At 52.6% G+C, this 19,917-nt stretch overlaps 1 protein-coding gene across 13 annotated transcripts in view; it reads right to left on the reverse strand.

The window, feature by feature from the left end:
- Positions 1-19,917, reverse strand: part of LOC102899270 — a 123,782-nt gene that overhangs the window by 91,249 nt on the left and 12,616 nt on the right. For 8 of the 13 annotated variants that reach the window (XR_006584051.1, XR_006584053.1, XR_006584052.1 and 5 more), the window contains exon 3: positions 10,371-14,535. Coding sequence is in view for 1 of the 13 variants with exons in the window: in XM_045035330.1 (XP_044891265.1) it covers positions 10,371-10,407 (37 nt within the window). In the remaining 12 variants the exon portion in view is untranslated. Of the gene's footprint in view, positions 1-8,220; positions 9,581-10,370; positions 14,536-19,917 lie in introns of those variants that run through there. The other 5 variants (XM_045035330.1, XR_006584062.1, XR_002744869.2 and 2 more) reach the window with 5 other exon arrangements.

The raw sequence follows: 19,917 nt of genomic DNA on the forward strand, positions 1-19,917 counted from the left end.
TGCCCTGCGATGGGGCTGGCAGGGGGGGAACACAGAGAGAGCAGGCAGTAGGGAGGAAGGCAAGCTGACTGTGGAGGATTAGGGAAGCCTCCCAAGTACAGAGCCTTGTGGCTGGGTTTTGAAAGCCAAGTAGGAACTCAGCAGGCTGGGGAGGAGAAAAAGGACATCCAGGTGGGGAAACGAGGTATATAACAAATACAAAAGTGCAGAGACACACAGATGCTGTCACTGGAGCATACAGAATCCAGCAAGGACGCATCACTTTTCTCAGCTTGGCAAAAAGAAAAACTTCAGGGCTGGGAAGAACAGGAAAAAGATATGCTCATACGTTACTGGAAGGGAGGAGAATTACTATGAAGCTTTTTGGAAATACTGGCAATGTCTGTTCAGATTTAAAATACACACGACCTCTGAGCCAGAAATTCTACCTTTGGGACTTAGGTCTCTATATATTAAAATAAAATTAAGTTTCAGTTTAAATAAAATAAAATACAGTTCTGTGCAATTTCCCAGTTGTGGTGAGTATGAGTCGTCGTTCCTGCCCAGAATCTCTTCTTTTGGAAACAGCCCTCTGATTTCCTTTGGGGAACAGTTCTTCCCACTTGGGTCCATGTGGGTTTATGGTCATCTTGGAGCAGGCTTCTTTATTCTGGGGCTCGTCTTAGTTATAGAAATGCCAGCCAAGCAGATACCCATTGGCTTGAGAGAAGGGGAGAAAGAAGGATTTTCTTGGGGGGGCCAATGGATGGCCCTCTCCAAATCCCGTGGCACAGAAGTACAGGGCAGAGATGGGCAAATTGGCCTACGATCTGTCGGTAACCGGTTACTTGTTTGGGCTGCTCATGTGGGGGAGAACTCTCCACCTCATGAGTCTACCTGGTAGGCCACTTCCCATTACAAAAGTCCAAATTCACTTTCCAGTCAGTCTCCTTTGTACCCAGAGAGACAGCACATAAACCTGGTTTCTCCTATCACACATGCCCTCTTAGGACACGAACGTGGCCACTACTGAGAAGCAGGGACTGCATGGAATCCATTCTGGCAAGGACGGCGGCCGTGAGGTGAATCGGGTTTCAGGCAGCATCATCCCCCCAATCCAGGGTCCAGACCTGCTGGTGTTGGTGGTGCTGGTGGCAGTGTCCGTGCCCAGCAGGGGAACAGTTGTGCCGTTTGGGAAGTTGCTCCTAGATGTGTGATCTCCAAGCCCGAGTGTCCGGCCTCTGAACAACTCTCAAGGCTACACAACAAACAATCTTTAAGAAATATTTTTCGGCTTCAACTGGCCAAGTTTGGTCCCTGTCTCAGAGTACGGACAGAGACGCAGAGCAGGCCACGAGCAAGATGATGCAAGAACTGAGGAGGTCCTCCAGGGCTCACCTCCCCCCATCTCGGACTGCAGCCCGACCCCTAGAGACTGACGAAGAACTTGAGTTCTTTTTTTTTTTTAATTTTTTTTTTCAACGTTTATTTATTTTTGGGACAGAGAGAGACAGAGCATGAATGGGTGAGGGGCAGAGAGAGAGGGAGACACAGAATCAGAAACAGGCTCCAGGCTCTGAGCCATCAGCCCAGAGCCCGACGCGGGGCTCGAACTCACGGACTGCAAGATCGTGACCTGGCTGAAGTCGGACGCTTAACCGACTGCGCCACCCAGGCGCCCCCTGAGTTCTGAGGGAGGGATGGGGCTGGAGAGAGTCTGAACATTCTGCTCGGTTGGGCAACGGAGGGCTTTGACGTTCATGGTGAAAAGCCAAGTGACCTCTTTTGTGCACCAGGCTGGGAAAAAAGTTATACCCATTCCCCTTCAATACTTTAATAACTACAGAGGTGAGATTCAGGCCACATGTGATTTGCTAAATGGCGGGTGGGGGAAGGAGGTGAAAATGTGGGACGATGGAGCCCATCCCACTAGGAAAAGGATAAACTGACCGATCACCTACTCCACTCACTGGTACTGGGGCTAAGTGAACCGGGCAAACAGGTTGAATTGAACACTACAGGTTCCTCATGAAGGGGAGGCCAGAGTGGTCCTGGGGTGCAAAGAGCTCCTGGCTCCCTCTGGCTGAAGCCCCTTCTGTGCCAGCACATGCCATCGAGTCAGGCTTCCACGAAGCCTCGGGCTTTAAAAACGCAGCCTGGTGAATTCCAGACATTCTGAGTGGCTGCATGGACCGCATGCCCCGTGCTTCAGCTAGGAAAGCACTCTGAAGGCTCTCCTGGAATTCAACTTATTTGTCCGTAGGTTGTTTTGAGATTTCCAGTGAAGAATTGGGGTCTTAAGTCAGAGAGGCCAAGCGTATCCATTTAAAATGCCACTAAGCAAAATGTCAATATTGATATGCCAAAAGAAATGCAGCCAGCCCACACAGGACTCCTGGGTTCTAAGTCTATAATCTGCAACCAACTTCTGAACTTCAGGTCCTCCTATGAGGCTGAGGTTGAAGGCCCTGGCTGGAGGAACTCAGTTGACGCACAACTCTATGAATAAACCGCTAACCTGTATGCTTTAAAAAGGTGGAGTGTATACTATGCGAATCGTATCTCCATTAAGCTGTCATCACGATGCACAAAAGGAGCATGGAGGGCCAGACTGGGTTTGGATCTCAGCCCTACTAAGCACTAGCCAGCAGACTTGAAGCTAACGACTAAACCTGGCCGAGGTTGGTTCCTGAACCTCTAAAACAATCAAATGTGATCGAATCACAGTTATGTCATGGAACCAATATAAAGGGGGCACGTCAGCTATGTGTGACATTGCCCGACCCGTGGGTCACACCCAGTAAATGCGTATGCCTTACCAAGTCCCTGCTATGCACCGGCACTGGGGATACAGAGACAGATGACACTTTGCTCCTGCCTTCAAGGAAAAAAGTACCTTAGGGTGGAAGGCAGGCAGTGACATTATATCTGGTCCCTGTGACTCAGGGACCAGACCACGCAAGTGAGGAGAACCAGAGGGCTCAGGGAGGACAGATGCCGCTCCTTAGACATACCTTCCCTGGCCTCCAATCCCCACAACCCAGTACTTCCTGCCTCATCACCTTCCTTTTGTTCTCTCCGGGGCTCCGTCTGAATGTATTCTCATTCATTTACTTGCATGCTTCTTTGATGGAGACTGGCATCTCCATGAGAGTAGGGCCCTTGTCTGCCTTGGTCCCCAGTGACCAGAACAGTGTCTCGTTCTTATTAGACGCTCAGTAAATATTTGTGGAACAGAAGAAAGCGTCAGGAAGAGGCCTGGAGGGTAAGGAGGAATTAGCCAAGTGAAGAAGCCAGGAGGGTTGTTCCAGACTGAGAAAACAGCAGCCAGAGCCACTGAGACTGTAGACCGCATGGAATAAGGAGAAGGGATGAGTGGGAAGTGGCAGGAGAGAAAGATGGAGACACAGTGGGGCAGCCCCCAGACACGACTTGGCCCTCACTCTGGGGTGTGTGTGGGGGGGTCTCTAACCACTACAAGACCCCCCCCCCCACTCCGTTGGCTCCAGTCTGTGAAAACCTGCTCACATCCTGGTAGTCCTGCTGAGTGCAGCCTGTGCGTTTCTATAGTAACCGTCACCATGGCACCAGAGGCCAGGATCCAACTTCCGGCACCGGCACCGCTGAGGCCCTGAGCTCCTGTCCCCCTCCCCAGCAGCCTCTACCCCACAACAGGGAAAGGAGACATGGCTGGGCACCACACTGGGGACATGCAAGGAGGGGTGTGGCCTGATGCAGGGGGACAGGATTAAGCATCAGGTATATGTCACAACAGACACACCAAGGGCAGACACAGACTGAACGTTTACTACCAGTTTCGGTTTCATTGCTTGGCTCAGGCAGGGGATGGGAGGTTGCATCTGAACACACAGCAAGCGCTGGAGCAGACAGGCCGCTGTGTGGGTGGCAGGGTAGGGCATGGAGCTCGGGGCTCCTTGCGGCTCCCAGACCTGTGGCCTCTCTGAGCCTCACTCTCCCATCTGCAAAGGGGGAAGGATAAACCATGATACTATTCAGCCCACTGGAAGGATCAGAGAAATAAGCACAGCGCCTTGCACCCGGTAGGGGGCTTGACAAATATCCGGGGAGTGAGTCTGCACAAAGTATTAAAAAATGAATGTCCCCTCCGTCAGTCGACAAAACTATGAGTCTGCCTTCCCTTCTCTCTTCCCTTCCCTGGTCCACATTCTGTTCAGACCCACTTCTATTGCACGAGCTTCAGATCATCTGTTCTCTGCCATCTCCCACGCTGTTGGACAGGGGCGGGGTGAAGAGGGTGGGAATCACAGGCTTCTGAGTCACAGACCTGTGTTCTAATCCAGCTGCTCACTGGCTGGCTGGCCTTGTGACCCCAGGCAAGCTGAGTCACCTCCCCACCATCTGCTTTCATTGAGATCCCTTTAACTGCAAGACTCATGAGTCCAACCAGCCTGGCTTAAACCCAAAGGAGGGTTGAGGTTAGGGTTGCAGATTGCAAATAAAAATACAGGATGCCCAGGTCATGATCTCGCGGTTTGTGGGTTCGAGCCCCATGTCAGGGTCTGTGCTGACAGCTCGAAGCCTGGAGCCTGCTTCAGATTCTGTGTCTCCCTCTCTGCCCAGTCCCCGCTCACACTCTGTCCCCATCTCTCTCAAAAATAAATTTTAAAAATTCGTTAAAAGAAACACTTTAAAAAAAATACAGGATGCCCAGTTAAATGTGAATTTCAGATAAACAAATAATTTTTGTGCTAGGTCTCAAATATTGCATGGGACACACTTATGCTAAAAAATACTTAGTTTACCAGAAACTCAAATTTTAAATTTCTTTTTAATGTTTATTTTTGACAGAGAGAGAGAGACAGAGAGACACAGCATGAGTGGGGGAGGGGCAGAGAGAGAGGGAGACCCAGAAGTTGAAGCAGGCTCCAGGCTCTGAGCTGTCAGCACAGAGCTGGACGCAGGGCCCGAACTCACGGACTGCGAGATCATGACCTGAGCCGAAGTCAGATGCTTAACTGGCTGAGCCACCCAGGCGCCCCGACAGAAACTCAAATTTTAATGGGCTAACCTGTTTCCTATCTGGCAGCCCTAGTTGGGGTGGGTACCTACTAACTCATGAAACAAACCGGATCTGGGAGTTCAAGGAACACCAGAAGTATTTGCTCTCTCTCTCCCTCTCTCTCTCCCATTCCCATCTCTGGGCTTTGCTTTCTGCAGCCTCAGGGAGGCCCACTCCTTGTGGGGACAGAGAGAGCCGTCAGCTGTTCCCTGCTCCTTAGGACTGGTTATGCAGAGGACCCTCCCTCCCTCCCTCCCCCGTTCCTCTCTCCCTTCCATCCTGTGCCCACGCTGGCCCCGTACCCCTGGTCTACCCCCTGTAGTTAGCTCTCTGCCACCCTAGACTGTCCCACCCATGAGGGCCAGCAGCTTTGGATCTGCCCCTCACCTCTCACAGCCTCCTTCAGCCTCCCTGGGCCCTGCAACAGCCTGGTCCTGGGCCCTGTGAGTCTTCACGCTTGCTTCTCCCCTCCCCGGGAGTGCCCTGCACTGACTTTGTCCTCCTTCGCCCAATGCTTCCGTGTACCCACGGTGGACCACCACAGTGGACACAGCAGCTCTTCCGAGGTTGCCTCTGACCTGGGCATCCAAAGCTGGCTCTCTGCATTTAAACTATTTTGGCTCTGGGCTTCAGTTTCCCAGTCTGTGAGGTGAGGGGACCGGACCAGCTAGCGGCCACAAACTCCAACAACACAAGTTTGGATCAGGATGTCAAATAAAAACCATGGCCCTATTTGGAGGGGGCAGGAGCAACGGAGCTCTGGCCCCTGGTCAGGTAGAAAAGCAGGCCCGATATTGCAATGCTTCTGATTTTCCCAAAGAACAAGGAATATCATTATGAATGGAAAACTCTCAATTTTGAGCAGTGGTTCCTGTTTGCGACCTCTGGACTAGACTGTCCAGCCCTGCGATCTAGGAGATACCTAGATCCTGGGAACTACATGCAGGAGATACCTGGGGGGTTATTTAAAATGCACTTTCTGGCTGTATCCAGGATCCTGGGAGCCAGCCCCCAGGAATCTGCATCTTAGCAAGCACCCTGAGGTGCTAAGCTTCTAGAATTACAAATCCTGGATTTCCCATTTTAATGGGGTCTAACCTTTCATTTGTATCCACTACAACGGGAGACAGGCGCCCCTTACCTTTCACGTGGTCTCCCCAGACATGCCCCTCACCCCATTGCAACCCTGGAGCAGACCAGGTGGCAGAGCCAGAAGTTTATGGAGCAGGAGCTCCCTGCCACCTGCCCGTCACCGCACCAGCTCCACTGGTATAACGTGGAGGCCGCAATCACGATGAGAAACCCGAGGCTACCAAAGGGGTGGTCACTTGCCCAAGGTCACAAGGCCATCAGTGGAGGAGCTGGAGGTTCAAATCCCAGTCTGCGCATCAGAGCACTGTGGAGAGCCTTCTGCCAGGCCAAACTCTCTCTCCCCAGGTGGAAGACAGACAGAAGGTCATTGTCATGTTGAAAGAAGACTGTTGGTTCTTGGTCCTCTTTCCTACCGATCAGCGGCTAACACAATCAGCGGCTAACACAATCGGCACTGAAGGCTGATCACTTATGATGGGGAGCAGGGTACAACAGGGTCACAAGGAGGGGAGGAGGAGTGCGAGTGGCTTTGATGAGAGTAGATGGCTCCTGGGGACAAAAGAGGAGCTGTCGCAGCTATCAGCTCTAATGGACTTCTCACAGAAACAGGGATGGCGGCTGCCCGCTTCTGTCCTTCACCACCCAGCCCTCACACCCTCCCCCCATCAGGTTTAGCTAAAGCTAACTAAGTATGATCATTGTAAAGTTTTAAATCACAGGCCCAAGCAACTGGCAGCTGGGGGCCCCATGGCACTTTGCTGCAGTTTCCATCTTTGGCAACACTGGCCTGGATCAGTGCGCATGCTTATCATCTGGCCACAGTTTGGTGACGTGCAGACTCAGAGTGAACATCTGAGTATCTGCTGTGTGCTCTGTGTTGTACTACGTACAAACGACTGGAATTTAGTCTGTACCTGCTCTAATGGAATAGAAAAGCCTTATTGCCCCTGAGGTGCTATGGGAACAGAGCAGGGAGATTCCTCGCCCGGGAGGAATTGGGGGGAAACTCTGTGAAGGAAGAGGCTCTGAAGCTAGGATGGGAAAGTGTGCTCAATCGGAGACACAGAGAAGATGAGAAGGCAGGGGGCATTCTCTGTGGCATAAACTGTGTGCAGAGGAAGGCAGGCGGGTCCCAGCCCTGCCAATTCTGCCTCCCAAACGCTTCCTGTCTGGTCCCTTAAACCCAGTGCATCTCAATCTAGTCATTTGTGTAACCGCCCCCCCCCCCCGCCGGCATAGCTATTTCACATTTTTCTTTAAGTTGGTTTACTCATTTTTATAAAACTTACGTTACGAAGAATCTGTCACAACAGTAATTAAAAAACAGATTTTGCTTATAAATAGATGGTCACTAGAAAAGTGAGAACACTGAAAGCAAGATAATGCTACTGAAATCCAGCCAGGTTCTGCCTCCCCCCGCCAGGGTTGGGGGGAGGGGCGTTGCTGAGTCTGCAGCCTACTCTCTCGTCATTAAAAAAGAGAAAACGGCAAGTGTTAGAGAGGCATTAGGGACACCCCAGCAGCAGCCTGAGACTTCCTCCTTGAGATAATCAAGGGTGAGTCAGGACAGAAACGAGATCCTTGCTTTAAGCTTTATGCGTCCCCCACTAAAGAGACCCCAGGTACCAGTGTCCGTACTCTTCGAGAAACTCTTGTCCCAGACAAACCGGAGCCAGCCCCAAACCACATGTGTGCCTCCGCGGTCTCCTGTAGATTGCTGGTTTGCAACTGTGCTCTTGGGAGATGGCAGATGCCATGGCTGTACCTAGAGACTGTCATGGTGGGAGAGCACTTTGCATGACAGCAACCACCACACCCCCACAATAGCAACAACCCTCATCATAGACAACACTTCTCCAATTCTTACGGAACACCAGGCCCTTTGCTAATAAGCATTTAAACACTTGTTATTTAATCCTCACAAAAGTATCCACAAGGGTGCCATTATCATTCCCATTTTACAGGATGACAAAACTGAGGCACAGGAAGGTTCAACACCTGCCCAAGAGCAATGTTACCCTCTTTATGTATTGGATTCCCATACACAATCTCACCGTTTTATTCATCCTTTCATCCAGTCGTTCCGCAGACAGACATCGAGTACCGTCTATGTTTCCTTTCCTTTTATTTGGAGCAATACTCTCTGTGTTTTAAAACGAAACGTGCTGCTTCCGGCTCTGCCCGCGCTTTGACTTGCATCCTTCACTCCCGGCATCTTCAGACGGTCTCCTGTTGCCTGTGCGGACTGTGCCGCGACGCACTGCTCAGGTCACCCATCAGGACCTGGACACCTGTTCCTCTGCTTCCAGGTTGCTGGTGGCTCTCGCTGAGTCCGTCTCCGGGAACTTCACTAGACTCAGGGGGACTATGTGGCTTTCCGTTCTGCTCCCCCCACCCTGGTTGGGGTGGGGCACAGCTGGCACTAGGGACAGACCATTACGGGGGAACAAAGCAGAGACCCCTTGCATCACTCCAGGGCCACTGTTGGGGCTGCCCCTGCTCCGAGCTCCCCGCGGGTCGGCTGAGGCCTCTGTTGCAGCTGCACCGCAGACCAACTTCCCCTGCCAGGCCTGCCACTCACGCCCCCTCACAGGTGGGTCTCCAGCCTGATCCCGAAAACGCCTGGGAGACTCCACCTAAGAGACTGTACAAAGGCATCTGTCCCCATCGAAAGCTATAACCTAGCCCCTGTCTTCCCGGTGGTCCCTCCACAACTGAGACCCAAGCAAAAGGAGCCCCAGTGGGTTGGCACTAAAGGCCCAGGGCCACCTCAACTTCCACAAGCCCTGAAAGTCATGGAGGCGCTTGGTCTCTTTATTTACGTTTTCACACATTAGCTAATTAGATTTGTTCCCAGGCCCCATTACTGGTTCCTCACGTGTATCATAGCCTCGGCTCTAATGACAGGCAGCCACACAGGCGGGCCTGGGAAGATGCTCTCTTTCAGGCCCGCAGGGATCAGCCAGGGCAGGAGAGAGAGGAAGGAGGGGGAGACTGGATTACAGGGTGTCAGGGAAGGGTCACTGCTCCCCTACCTTTTTCCACCTTTGAGCAAGGAGAGAGCAATCAGCATTTCCCCTCCTTAAGGAGGCATCTTGCCAAGGCAGCCAGAGGCCTGAGTGGTAAGTGGCCCACCTTTGCTCTATTCTTAAATGGCCTGTTAAAAATAGCCTACATCTGCCCCAGGGTTGACCCCTAACATTTCTTAAATTTCATTGCAAATTACTGTCTCGGCAATTCCGCAGGCTTCCCACTGTAAGCCCAAGCCCAGCAATAAAGGCAGAAGAGAAACGGAATTAGAACCTGCAGCCCGCAGTGGTGATTTTGGGATGTGGATGTGAGGGCTCACCAGTAATCTCACTTAGCATAAAGCAGGCGGTGGGACTCAGTCTGAAGGAGCTCCAAGGTCACCGCGTCCAGCCCCGCTTTGCATCACAGGAGCAAGGACCAGGCCGTCCAGACACCGTCCTTCGAAGAACAGAGAAACACCGCAACCAGGCAGCCTGGCCTGTCATCGCCTTCAAAGGCCTGGCCACCACATCTAGTTAGTGAGTTCCCACTATGTGCCGGGCCACGAGTCAGCAGCTCGCAACATCTGTGGTCTTCGGATGTCGCTACGTGCTTAAAAATTATTGAGTGGGGCACCTGGGTGGCTCAGTCGGTTAAGCGTCCGACTTCGGCTCCGGTCATGATCTCACAGTCTGTGAGTTCGAGCCCCGCATCGGGCTCTGTGCTGATGGCTCAGAGTCTGGAGCCTGCTTCCTATTCTGTGTCTCCCTCTCTCTCTGCCCCTTCCCTGCTCATGCTCTGTCTCTCTCTGTCTCAAAAATAAATAAAAACATTAAGAAAAAAATTTAAAAAAAAAAATTATTGAGGAGAGGCCCCAGAGTGCTTTGGCTGCTGTTTGTCGTATAAGATACGAAAACTGAAGAACTGTACAAATATGCATGAATTTATTCATTTCAAAACAACCCATTACACGGTAACATGTCACATATGTTTTGAAATCAAAACGTGTCTATATTTTACAAAGTAAACTCTATCGTGCATGCCTGGGTGGTTCCGTCCGTTAAGAGTCCGACTCTTGATTTTGGCTCAGGCCATGATCTCACAGTTCGTGAGTGCGAGCCCTGCACGGGGCTCTGTGACAGCACTGGAGCCTGCCTGGGACTGTCTCTGCCCCTCCCCCACTTGCTTTCTATCACTCTCAAAATACATAAGTATAAACTTAAAAAAGTTATAAAAAAATAAACTCTACCTGACAGAATGAAGATGATTGGTGAGAAGAGGGACATTGTCTTACATATCTTCAAATCCCTTCAATGTCCAGCTTAATGGAAGACAGCTGGATTCTCCGATCAGCTTCTGCTTTCGGTCTGGGGCAATAGCTTGTTCTGGTTAAAAGGTAGAGAGAAAATCTGGCCTCACACAGATACATGGTTGGAAAAGGGAGAAGCAGTTTAACAGCCTTTTCGGATAATCATGGGTGTTCTTTGGAACTACGGTCACACTTGACAAGTTTTGGTTAAGCGTAGCTGCAACGTAAAATCCGAAACTGTGCTGCCGAACTGTTCTACTCTGCCCCATCAAAATCCACTGGTCTGTCTCCCACTTTGAAGGGATCTCTTACCCAGGCAAGATTTCCTAACATCTTGATTGTTCATTGGGAAACAACTGCTTCACAGACTCCTGCAGGTTTTCCAAACATTGACATGTTTCATTGTACAGTATCACGAATTCAAAGTCACCAGTATCACCGCAGTTCTCCTCCAGGACGTTTGATGAGAAGGCGTCAAGTTCAGAATGGCAGATAAAGTTTTCCAAACTTCTGCTTTTCACTTAGCTCGAACTTTATCGCCGGGAACAAATACCGCCAGTTGCGTTCCCTAAAATGACAGGCTCGCTTAATTCATTTCTGAGAGAACATCTGCAAAATGCCCAAATCTGAAAAAGCATGGCGCTCGTCGGTTGTTCTTTCAAGTAAAAAGCATGTGTCGTGAAAAAGCAATGAGTGATTCAGCTCACAATTCGACCACATGTGAGCTTTTCCTCCACGCTGCCTGCAACGATGGTGCTTTTGTATGCAGCCAAAATGCTTTATCCGTCCTTCCCGCTTTTTTTTATACAGATCATTAAAAAGACAAGGGTCGATGGGGCGCCTGGGCGGCTCAGTCAGTTAAGTGTCCAACCCCTGATTTCGGCTCAGGTCATGATCTCACAGCTTTGTGGGATCGAGCCCCGTGTCAGGCTCTGTCCTGACAGCAGAGAGCCTGCTTGGGATTCTCTCTCTCCCCCCCACCCCTCCCCTGCTCACATTCTCTCTCTCAAAGTAAACAAATGAACAACAACAAAAAAGGCAAGGGTCGAGGTTTCATAAAGTTAACCATTTCATTGCCTCATTAGGGACATCCTTGGTGTCCTTACACACGTGCCAGTCTCATGTGTTTTAATGCAACTGGGTGACGGTCACAGATACGGCCATTCCTTGTACATTTTGATAATGCCACATCCTTGATTCAAACCAACGTCAGTTCTACCCACCACCGCTACCAATGTTAATAGAATGAAAAATGCAAATGACGTCCTAGAGTTATGGAAATAGCTTTGACCTCAAGGATCCCCTGAAAGAGTTTCGTGGGCTCCCAGGTGTCTCCAGACTGCACCTGGAGAACTGCTAAGCTAGGAGAGTGCAGTTGTTACTGCACCTCCAGAAACTTCCAAGCTGTCAAGAAGACAGCATAAACAGACACGATTACCATACGATGTGGTGAGGGCCAGGATGGAGGCATGGCAAAGAGCAATTTGTCTTGCGCTGTGGAAACTGGCAAAGCTTTCACAGTGCAGGGAACTTTTGAAATGGGTCTTGAGGGTTAAGTAGGAGTTCACCCAGAGAGAGAAGGTGGATCTCTGTACTCCCACTTTCAGAAGGATGGGTCCTGGGCAGGCAAGGCCTTGGGAAACAGGTACAAAAGAAGAAAATATACAGGAGAGTTCACATTATTAATAAAAATAACATTGGTCACCATCATGGAACACCTCCTCACGCTTTACCTACATTATCTACGTTTATTTTTTTTTTAATTTTTTTTTAACGTTTATTTATTTTTGAGACAGAGAGAGACAGAGCATGAATGGGGGAGGGGCAGAGAGAGGGAGACACAGAATCTGAAACAGGCTCCAGGCTCTGAGCTGTCAGCACAGAGCCCGACGCGGGGCTCGAACTCATGGACTGCGAGATCACGACCTGAGCCGAAGTCGGACGCTTAACCGACTGAGCCACCCAGGCGCCCCCACATTATCTACATTTAATTCTCTCCCCAAACCTATGAAATGCATGTGATTCTCTCTCTGTTTAAAGAAGGTGGGTAAGTTCGCAAGGACGCAGAGCAAATTCATAAGGGAAATCAAGATTAAAAACCCGGACTGCCTGCATTAACATATGTCAAACGCTCAGAAGTGCCTGGCACATAGTAAGCACTCAATGTGTTTGAGCTGCTTTTGTTCTTACTGGTGTCCTCAGCATATTCCTGCCTGGTCTCAGCTGCACAGCCCACCTTCTCATAGTAAGGGCAGGCTCTGTTAACACCACGTATTTTAAGCAGGTCTAGAAGCATGAAAATACGTCGCAGCAAGAGCGCTTTTCCTGCAAGCAGTTCTATTCCTGAAGGCTGATTCACTCGGGTCCCTCTGTTCCGTGTCTCATGCCTGCCAAACCTGCGTGGACCCGAGCGGTGTAAAGATAATAAAAGCAGGCCCCGAGGCCGAGTCCCAGGGAAGGCCCAGGGCACTCAGGGCCCTGATTTAAAATGCGCTGGGGTTGGCCTCACCTCAGCTGAGTCTCCTTCCCTTTTCAGTTCTGCCCGGCCACCCTCTGCGGGCTCCTGGGATGAGGCAACCATTCGATCCTGCTGTGCACCTGAAAACAGGAAGATATTCGGTGCATTCACCTTTGATCTATTTCTGCTGCTGTCATTCTAACAAGCAGGTGAGGAGAGCCCCCTGTCCCTGGGCTCTGCCCTGCCTGAAGCAGGCTGGCAGGCTGTTGTCCATATGCTGGCTTTGTCTGTTAGGTTACCAGACAAAGCGCCCCAGAATGCCAACTGCCCCGGGTTTGGTTACTCTGCTCTTGACGCATGATGAGCCCTCGGCATCGTGTGAATCCTGAGGATGGGATGTTGTGTGTGAGCTCCCAAGGGCAACTCAAGAACATCGGTCGTGCTGGCGCTCCCAGGCCCTATTTATTTCCAAATGATCCCGGCCCCCAGGAACCCCTACTAGAAATGGAGCGCGTATCTGTGTAAAGGCTTTGTAGAGACGATCCGTCATTTGCAACGTATTTCATCATCTTTCTAAGGCTGGTACAAATGTTCTGCCCGAAGCCACCACGGGGTTCAGTTTCTGTGGCCTGGGCTCAGCCACGATGGTGATGCTGTAGCACTTTCTACACGTCAACCTCTGGGTGCACCACTTCGCGTACATTGTCCGGTTTCGTCCTGAGCACAGCTCCTGGGAAGACTCCAGATAAGTCACTCTCCTGGAATCAGGAACCAGGACCAAGGCCAGTGTGATCAGATTCCCCAGTGTGAGTGCTTTCACTCTTCCATCCCCCTGGCTGGTCCTCTTTGCCATCAGGCTTGGCTGAAATAACCTGGGGCAAAGCTGGAACCAGTATTTTTGGGGGTGTCTCTACCTGCACCAGACCTTTTACCCATGCATTGTCTCATTTCATCCAGAAAATAGTCCTGAGGTACAGGAGATGATGTAGAGGCCCAACCTGCCGATCAGCTCGCCCGCGGCCGCGCGTCTCAAGCAGAGCAGGATCCAGACCCAGGTCAGCGTGAACTCCAAGTCTGCGGCCAGTGTGTCACACACGTTGTTTCTACTGCACCAGGACATCTGGGTCTTCTGGGAGCACCGAGGGAAACATCTGTGCAGTGAGCGCAAGTGGCAGGGCTGGTTACTTCCAGTGAGAGGGAAGCAGGGAGGAAAGGTCTGAAGCCAAAAAGACTTGGGGGTAGGGGACTGCCATGGCGGGGAGAAGGGCGAGGAAATAGGAAGGCAAGCCCCCACGGTGCAGGAACAAGGAATCTGGGCAGAGCGTGCTCGTCCCATTGTCAGAATCAGGAGTGTCCACCCCTCCAATTCCTTCCAGATCATTCCAAACATCAGGGCTCGGTTTAAGCAGCACACGATCAGTGGCGCCTTCCTCCAGCCCACGCTCAACCCGATGTCAGCTGGCATCTGCAGTCTGAGCCTCTCTCTCTGGATGTGAATCGCGTACAGTCACATACTGCGGTCTGTCTCAAGTGTCTCCAGATAGAAAGTTCCCATCGCACAGGAGGCACCCACTGAGGTGGGAAGTTGCTAACAGGGAGGACGCTGTCCTTTTTATTCTTCTCTTATTCTTCACAGGACCCAGAAGACTGGCAAAAACAGACATATGCTCAAATCAATGCATGTGGTGTGGAACTGATCCCATTTTATAGAGCAAAACAGAGGAACTCCTATAAATTAAGTCCGCAGTTCCAGGGTTATCTGATTTTTCTCTAACGATAAATCTCCTGATCGCTACAACACTTCAAATTAAAGGCAAATAAGTGTGGATTGATTTAAGAAGGAAGAGGAGGAGGAGAAGGAGAGAGAAAGGGGTAGGAAAGAGGAGGTGGGAGGAAGGGAAAAAATATGAAGGGGAGGAGAGAAAGGGGAGAGATGAGGAGGGGGAGAAGGAAAAGCAGGGGATGGAAAAAATGGGAGGAAATAATGAGAGGGAGGATGAGGAGGATGGGGAAGAGCTGAGGAGAGGAAGGAGGAGGGGGAGGGGAGGAGGGGGAGGATGGGAGGAGGGGGAGGAGGGGAGGAGGGGGAGGAGGGGAGGAGGGGGAGGAGGGTAGGAGGGGGAAGAGGGGAGGAGGGGGAGGAAGGGGACAGGGGGTAGAGGGGAGGAGGAGGAGGATGGGAGGAGGGGGAGGACGGGAGAAGGGGGAGGAGGGGGAGGATGGGAGTACGGAGAGGAGGGGAGGAGGGGAGGAGGGGGAGGAGGGCAGGAGGGAGAAGAGGGGAGGAGGGGGAGGAGGGGGAGAGGGGGTAGAGGGGAGGAGGAGGAGGATGGGAGGAGGGAGAGGAGGGGAGGAGGGGGAGGATGGGAGGAGGGGGAGAATGGGAGGAGGGGGAGGAGGGCAGGAGGGGGAAGGATGGGAAGACGGAGAGGAGGGGAGGACGGAGAGGAGGGGAGGAGGGGGAGGAGGGCAGGAGGGAGAAGAGGGGAGGAGGGGGAGGAGGGGGAGAGGGGGTAGAGGGGAGGAGGAGGAGGATGGGAGGAGGGAGAGGAGGGGAGGAGGGGGAGGATGGGAGGAGGGGGAGAATGGGAGGAGGGGGAGGAGGGCAGGAGGGGGAAGGATGGGAAGACGGAGAGGAGGGGAGGACGGAGAGGAGGGGAGGAGGGGGAGGATGGGAGGACGGAGAGGAGGGGAGGAGGGGGAGGATGGGAGGAGGGGGAGGATGGGGAGAGGGGGTAGAGGGGAGGAGGAGGAGTATGGGAGGAGGGGGAGGAGGGGAGGAGGGGGAGTAGGGCAGGAGGGGGAAGGATGGGAGGACGGAGAGGAGGGGAGGAAGGGGAGGATGGGAGGAGGGGGAGGAGGGGAGGAGGGGGAGGATGGGAGGACGGAGAGGAGGGGAGGAGGGGGAGGAGGGGAGGAGGGAGAGGATGGGAGGAGGGGAAGGAGGGCAGGAGGGGGAAGAGGGCAGGAGGGGGAAGAGGGCAGGAGGGGGAGGATGGGGAGGAGGGCAGGAGGGGGAGGACGGGAGGAGGGGGAGGAGGGGAGGAGGGGGAGGAGGGGGAGGAGGGGAGGAGGGGGAAGACAGGAGGGGAGGAGGGAGAGGAGGTAGAGGGGAGGAGAAGGAGGATGGGTTAGAGCTGAGGAGAGGAAGCAGGAGGGGGAGGGGAGGAAGGGAGGATGGGAGGAGGGGGAGGAGGTAGAGGAGAGGAGGAGGAGGATGGGTTAGAGCTGAGGAGAGGAAGCAGGAGGGGGAGGGGAGGAAGGGAGGATGGGAGGAGGGGGAGGAGGTAGAGGAGAGGAGGAGGAGGATGGGTTAGAGCTGAGAAGAGGAAGGAGGAGGGGGAGGAGGGGGAGGGGGAAGAGGGGAGGAGGATGGGGAAGAGCTGAGGAGAGGAAGGAGAAGGGGGAAGGGAGGAGGGGGTGGAGGGGAGGAGGGGGTGGAGGGGAGGAGGGGTGAAGGGGAGGAGGAGGATGATGGGGAAGAGCTGAGGAGAGGAAGGAGGAAGGAGGAGGGGGAGGGGAGGAGGGGAGGAGGAGGATGGGGAAGAGCTGAGGAGGGGAAGGGAGGAGGGGAGGAGGAGGATGGGGAAGAGCTGAGGAGAGGAAGGTGGAGGGGGAAGGGAGGAGGGGGAGGAGGTGAGGAGGATGGGGAAGAGCTGAGGAGAGAAAGGTGGAGGGGGAGAGGAGAAGGGGAGGAAGGGAGGAGGAGGAGGATGGGGAAGAGCTGAAGAGAGGAAAGAGGAGGGGGAGGGGATGAGGGGGAGGAAGGGGAGGAGAAGGAGGACAGGGAAGATGTGAGGAGGGGAAGGAGGAGGTGGGGGCAGAGGGGGAGGGAGGAGGAGGAGGTTTTGCTCTGGAATGGGACATAGAGCTTAAAACTGAAATGGGTACAAAATCAGATTGGTGACAGAAATAGCACTCTTTTCCGAAGCATGAATTCTATTTTGCCTAATCTAAAAAGAGATTTTTCTGCGATACAAACCTCCCCGTCTGTGCCTGCTTCACCAAGATGTAGGCTTTGATCGACTCCATCGAGTATGGAAACCTAACCCACCACAGAATGAACTATATTCGGGGCTCTGTCAGGTTAATCTCCAAAGAAATCTGACGGACAGGGCCGAGGCTTGAGGCAACACAGAACAGATAACCAGAGTCTGCAGCCCAGCCATCCCTCACGCGGCACAGCCTGGCACTGGGATGGTCCTCCTCGCGGGCAGACCTTGGTGACCACCCCGGAGACCTCCCGTGCCCACTGCAGGGCTTGACACGGGAGCTGCTCTGCAAACAGTCACCAGCTCACATCTCTGAGCTTACAAACGCGGGCGACGACCGTCAAACTTGACCTACCATCAGGATTCGCCAGCTAATCTCAAAACTGGCCAGATCTCAGACTTCTTCTCCAACATGGGTTTTCACATTTCTTTTCTGTGGCATGTACTGTTGATAACGAGCCTCACAGATGATTCGAGCATTCTGGGTATTTATATGGGACTTGAACCTTCCCTGAGGATTCAGACCTGTACCGTGAGGTCAGATTTTGACCAAATGTGCGTCTGTGATGTAGGCAACAGGTCTCGTTCTTGTCTTTTCTCTCACTTATTGTGGTTCAGAATTCTGTGTTTTGGGCTTACTTATCTTGTGTCTGTTTGCCCCCCTGAAAGTACTGATGTCCATAAAGACCAGAACCCTATCTAGCCTGTTCACCACAGCAGAATATGACCTGGCACTAATATGACGAATGACACATGGCAGGTGCTGCACAAACACTGAATGAATGAATGAATGAATGAATGAATGGGTTGGATCAAACACCTCTTGGCTTCTTAGCTCCCTGAGACAGACTCTTGGGCTCAGTATCACCAGAAGGCCTTTGGCTGCCTGCTTGGGGTCCCCAAGCCCTTTGTGAGCTGGCCAGTCATGTCAACATGGTGTTGGGACCCCAGATCTGACCTCCAGGGTGGCTGCAGGTCCTCATTTGGCACAGTTGAGACCAGGGGAGCCTTCGCCATAAGGGTGAGCTCGTGCCGGGGGCCTGGAGGACAGGCCCACTAGAGAGCTTACTTGACCACTGTCCCAGTCAGGACCCGGCTTGGGAAGAGCATCTCTGACTTCAGCGGCCAGCACCAGCATGTGCACACACAGGAGGGCAGCAGGAAGGAAAGTATATCCCCCCTACACACCTGGCCATAACCCCAAGGTCAGGGAGCCATGCACTTGGGGAAGGTGGGCCATATGTAATAATGCACAGTCTGATAGAGCTACATCTCTATTTTGCAAGACCTGTCCTCTAATGAAGTCACAGCAGGTGCAAGACACAGAGGGGGCTGGGGCAGGCCTCGGGAGAGACAGTGGTGAACATATTCCACCCCTGGCACATGTTCTGGACTGCAGGCCCAGCCCCAACCCTCCAGGGAGGCTTCCTGTGGAATGACTTCTTCAATGAACCCATCCCTGTCCCGCTGCTCCGTCAACCACGGACACACTGACCTGCTAGTCAGGCTCGTTCTCACCTCCAGGACTTTATACAACTGCTTCCTTTCCCAGGACCCTCTTTCCTCAGGTCTGAGCATGGCAAGGTCGCAGTTCAAACACCGCCTTTCAAAAGAAGCCTTCCCTGGCCACCTACTGATATGGACCCAAAATGATTTTGATCTTGATTTTGTTTATTTCTCACTTGCTTCTAAGTTCCAAAACCTGAGACCATGCCACCTTTCACGTACTCCCTTAGCCCAGCACAGGGAAGCACACAGAAGGCACCTGATAAACATTTATGCAGGTAAATGAGTACGTGACTGAGTGACCGAGTGCATGTGCTCAGTTCAACAGTGAGGACCAACATGGCTTCCCAGGGTCCATTCATTACCAGGCCTGTCCAGTCAAGACACTAATCCCAAGTCCCCTGGGACGGTGAGGCCAAAGCTCTCAGGAAGAGTCTCCCTGTAAGAACAGGCTCTACATCCAGGTCCTGGCAAGTTTTTATTTTTATTCAACACTGACTACATGGCAAGCACTTGACGTGCAAGCCTTTGTCTAATTCACAGCTTCCCTCTGAGTGGCCACCATGGTGACTCCCATTTCACAGATAAGAAGCCCTACTTGGGGAGGTTAAGCAGCTTGTTCAAGGTCTCTTGGCTGTGAAGTCAAGGACCTCGTTTGGCCCGCCCCTGGTGAGCCAGGGCTCAAAGGCCTCTTTCCTGCCTCCCTGCACCCCTCCAAGTCAGTCAGGAAGCCTGTGCCCGCAGGGGGCAGTGTAGGAAAGAGCTGTTCTCTGAAATGGCGGTTCCCATCCCTTCACCCAACAAGTATCGACCAGGCCCTTGCTCTGTGTAGGTGCCAAGGTCAAGGGCTGGAGCACAGAGACGGAGCCCCACCCACCTACAGCTCAGGGACACCCATGCTGCAGTGAGTCATAGCACAGTGGTCTTCTAGAAAGGTTTTTCTTAATTAAACGTAATTAAAATTCCTCAGGTTTTGAAGACTTCTTAAAATTCCTTGGGGGTGGGGGTTGGCAGTGAATGTGGAGTGAGCGCTAGCGTCTCAATTCAGGGGACACACTTGAGGCTAGGGGTAGCAGGACGGGAAGGTGGGGGGCCTTGGCCACACAGGCAAGCTGGCTAGGTGGGCTGGCCTCCCAGGGCTTGCCCCAGTTTGGAGCCATTTCCTCCCCCAATTCTGACTTCCTAGCTCTCCAGCCGTGAGCTCTGGACCCTGGCAGAGGACCACCGGGCACTGGTGTGGAGAAACGTGCCCTGCTCAGTATTTTGTAGCAGGTCTTAAAGTAGAGGCACCAAGACCTCTGCTGAGACACTGGAATTTTTCAATTTGAAGCCCAAAGTTCGCTCTCTCTCTCTCTCTCTTGTTCTTTCGTTCATTCATTCCTGGCAAACTGCGTGTTCTCTCCTCCTTCCCTGGTGAAGCCCATTGTCATTCCGGCAGCATTTCAGCCCACTGCAGGCATAGCGGAGGCTCCCTCTTCCAGATTTCTCTGTCAAATCGCTGGCAAGGACAAAGCCGTTGGGAGCAAGATGC

The sequence above is a fragment of the Felis catus genome, chromosome A1 (genome assembly GCF_018350175.1).
Source record: "Felis catus isolate Fca126 chromosome A1, F.catus_Fca126_mat1.0, whole genome shotgun sequence".
NCBI classification, from domain to species: Eukaryota; Metazoa; Chordata; class Mammalia; order Carnivora; family Felidae; genus Felis; species Felis catus.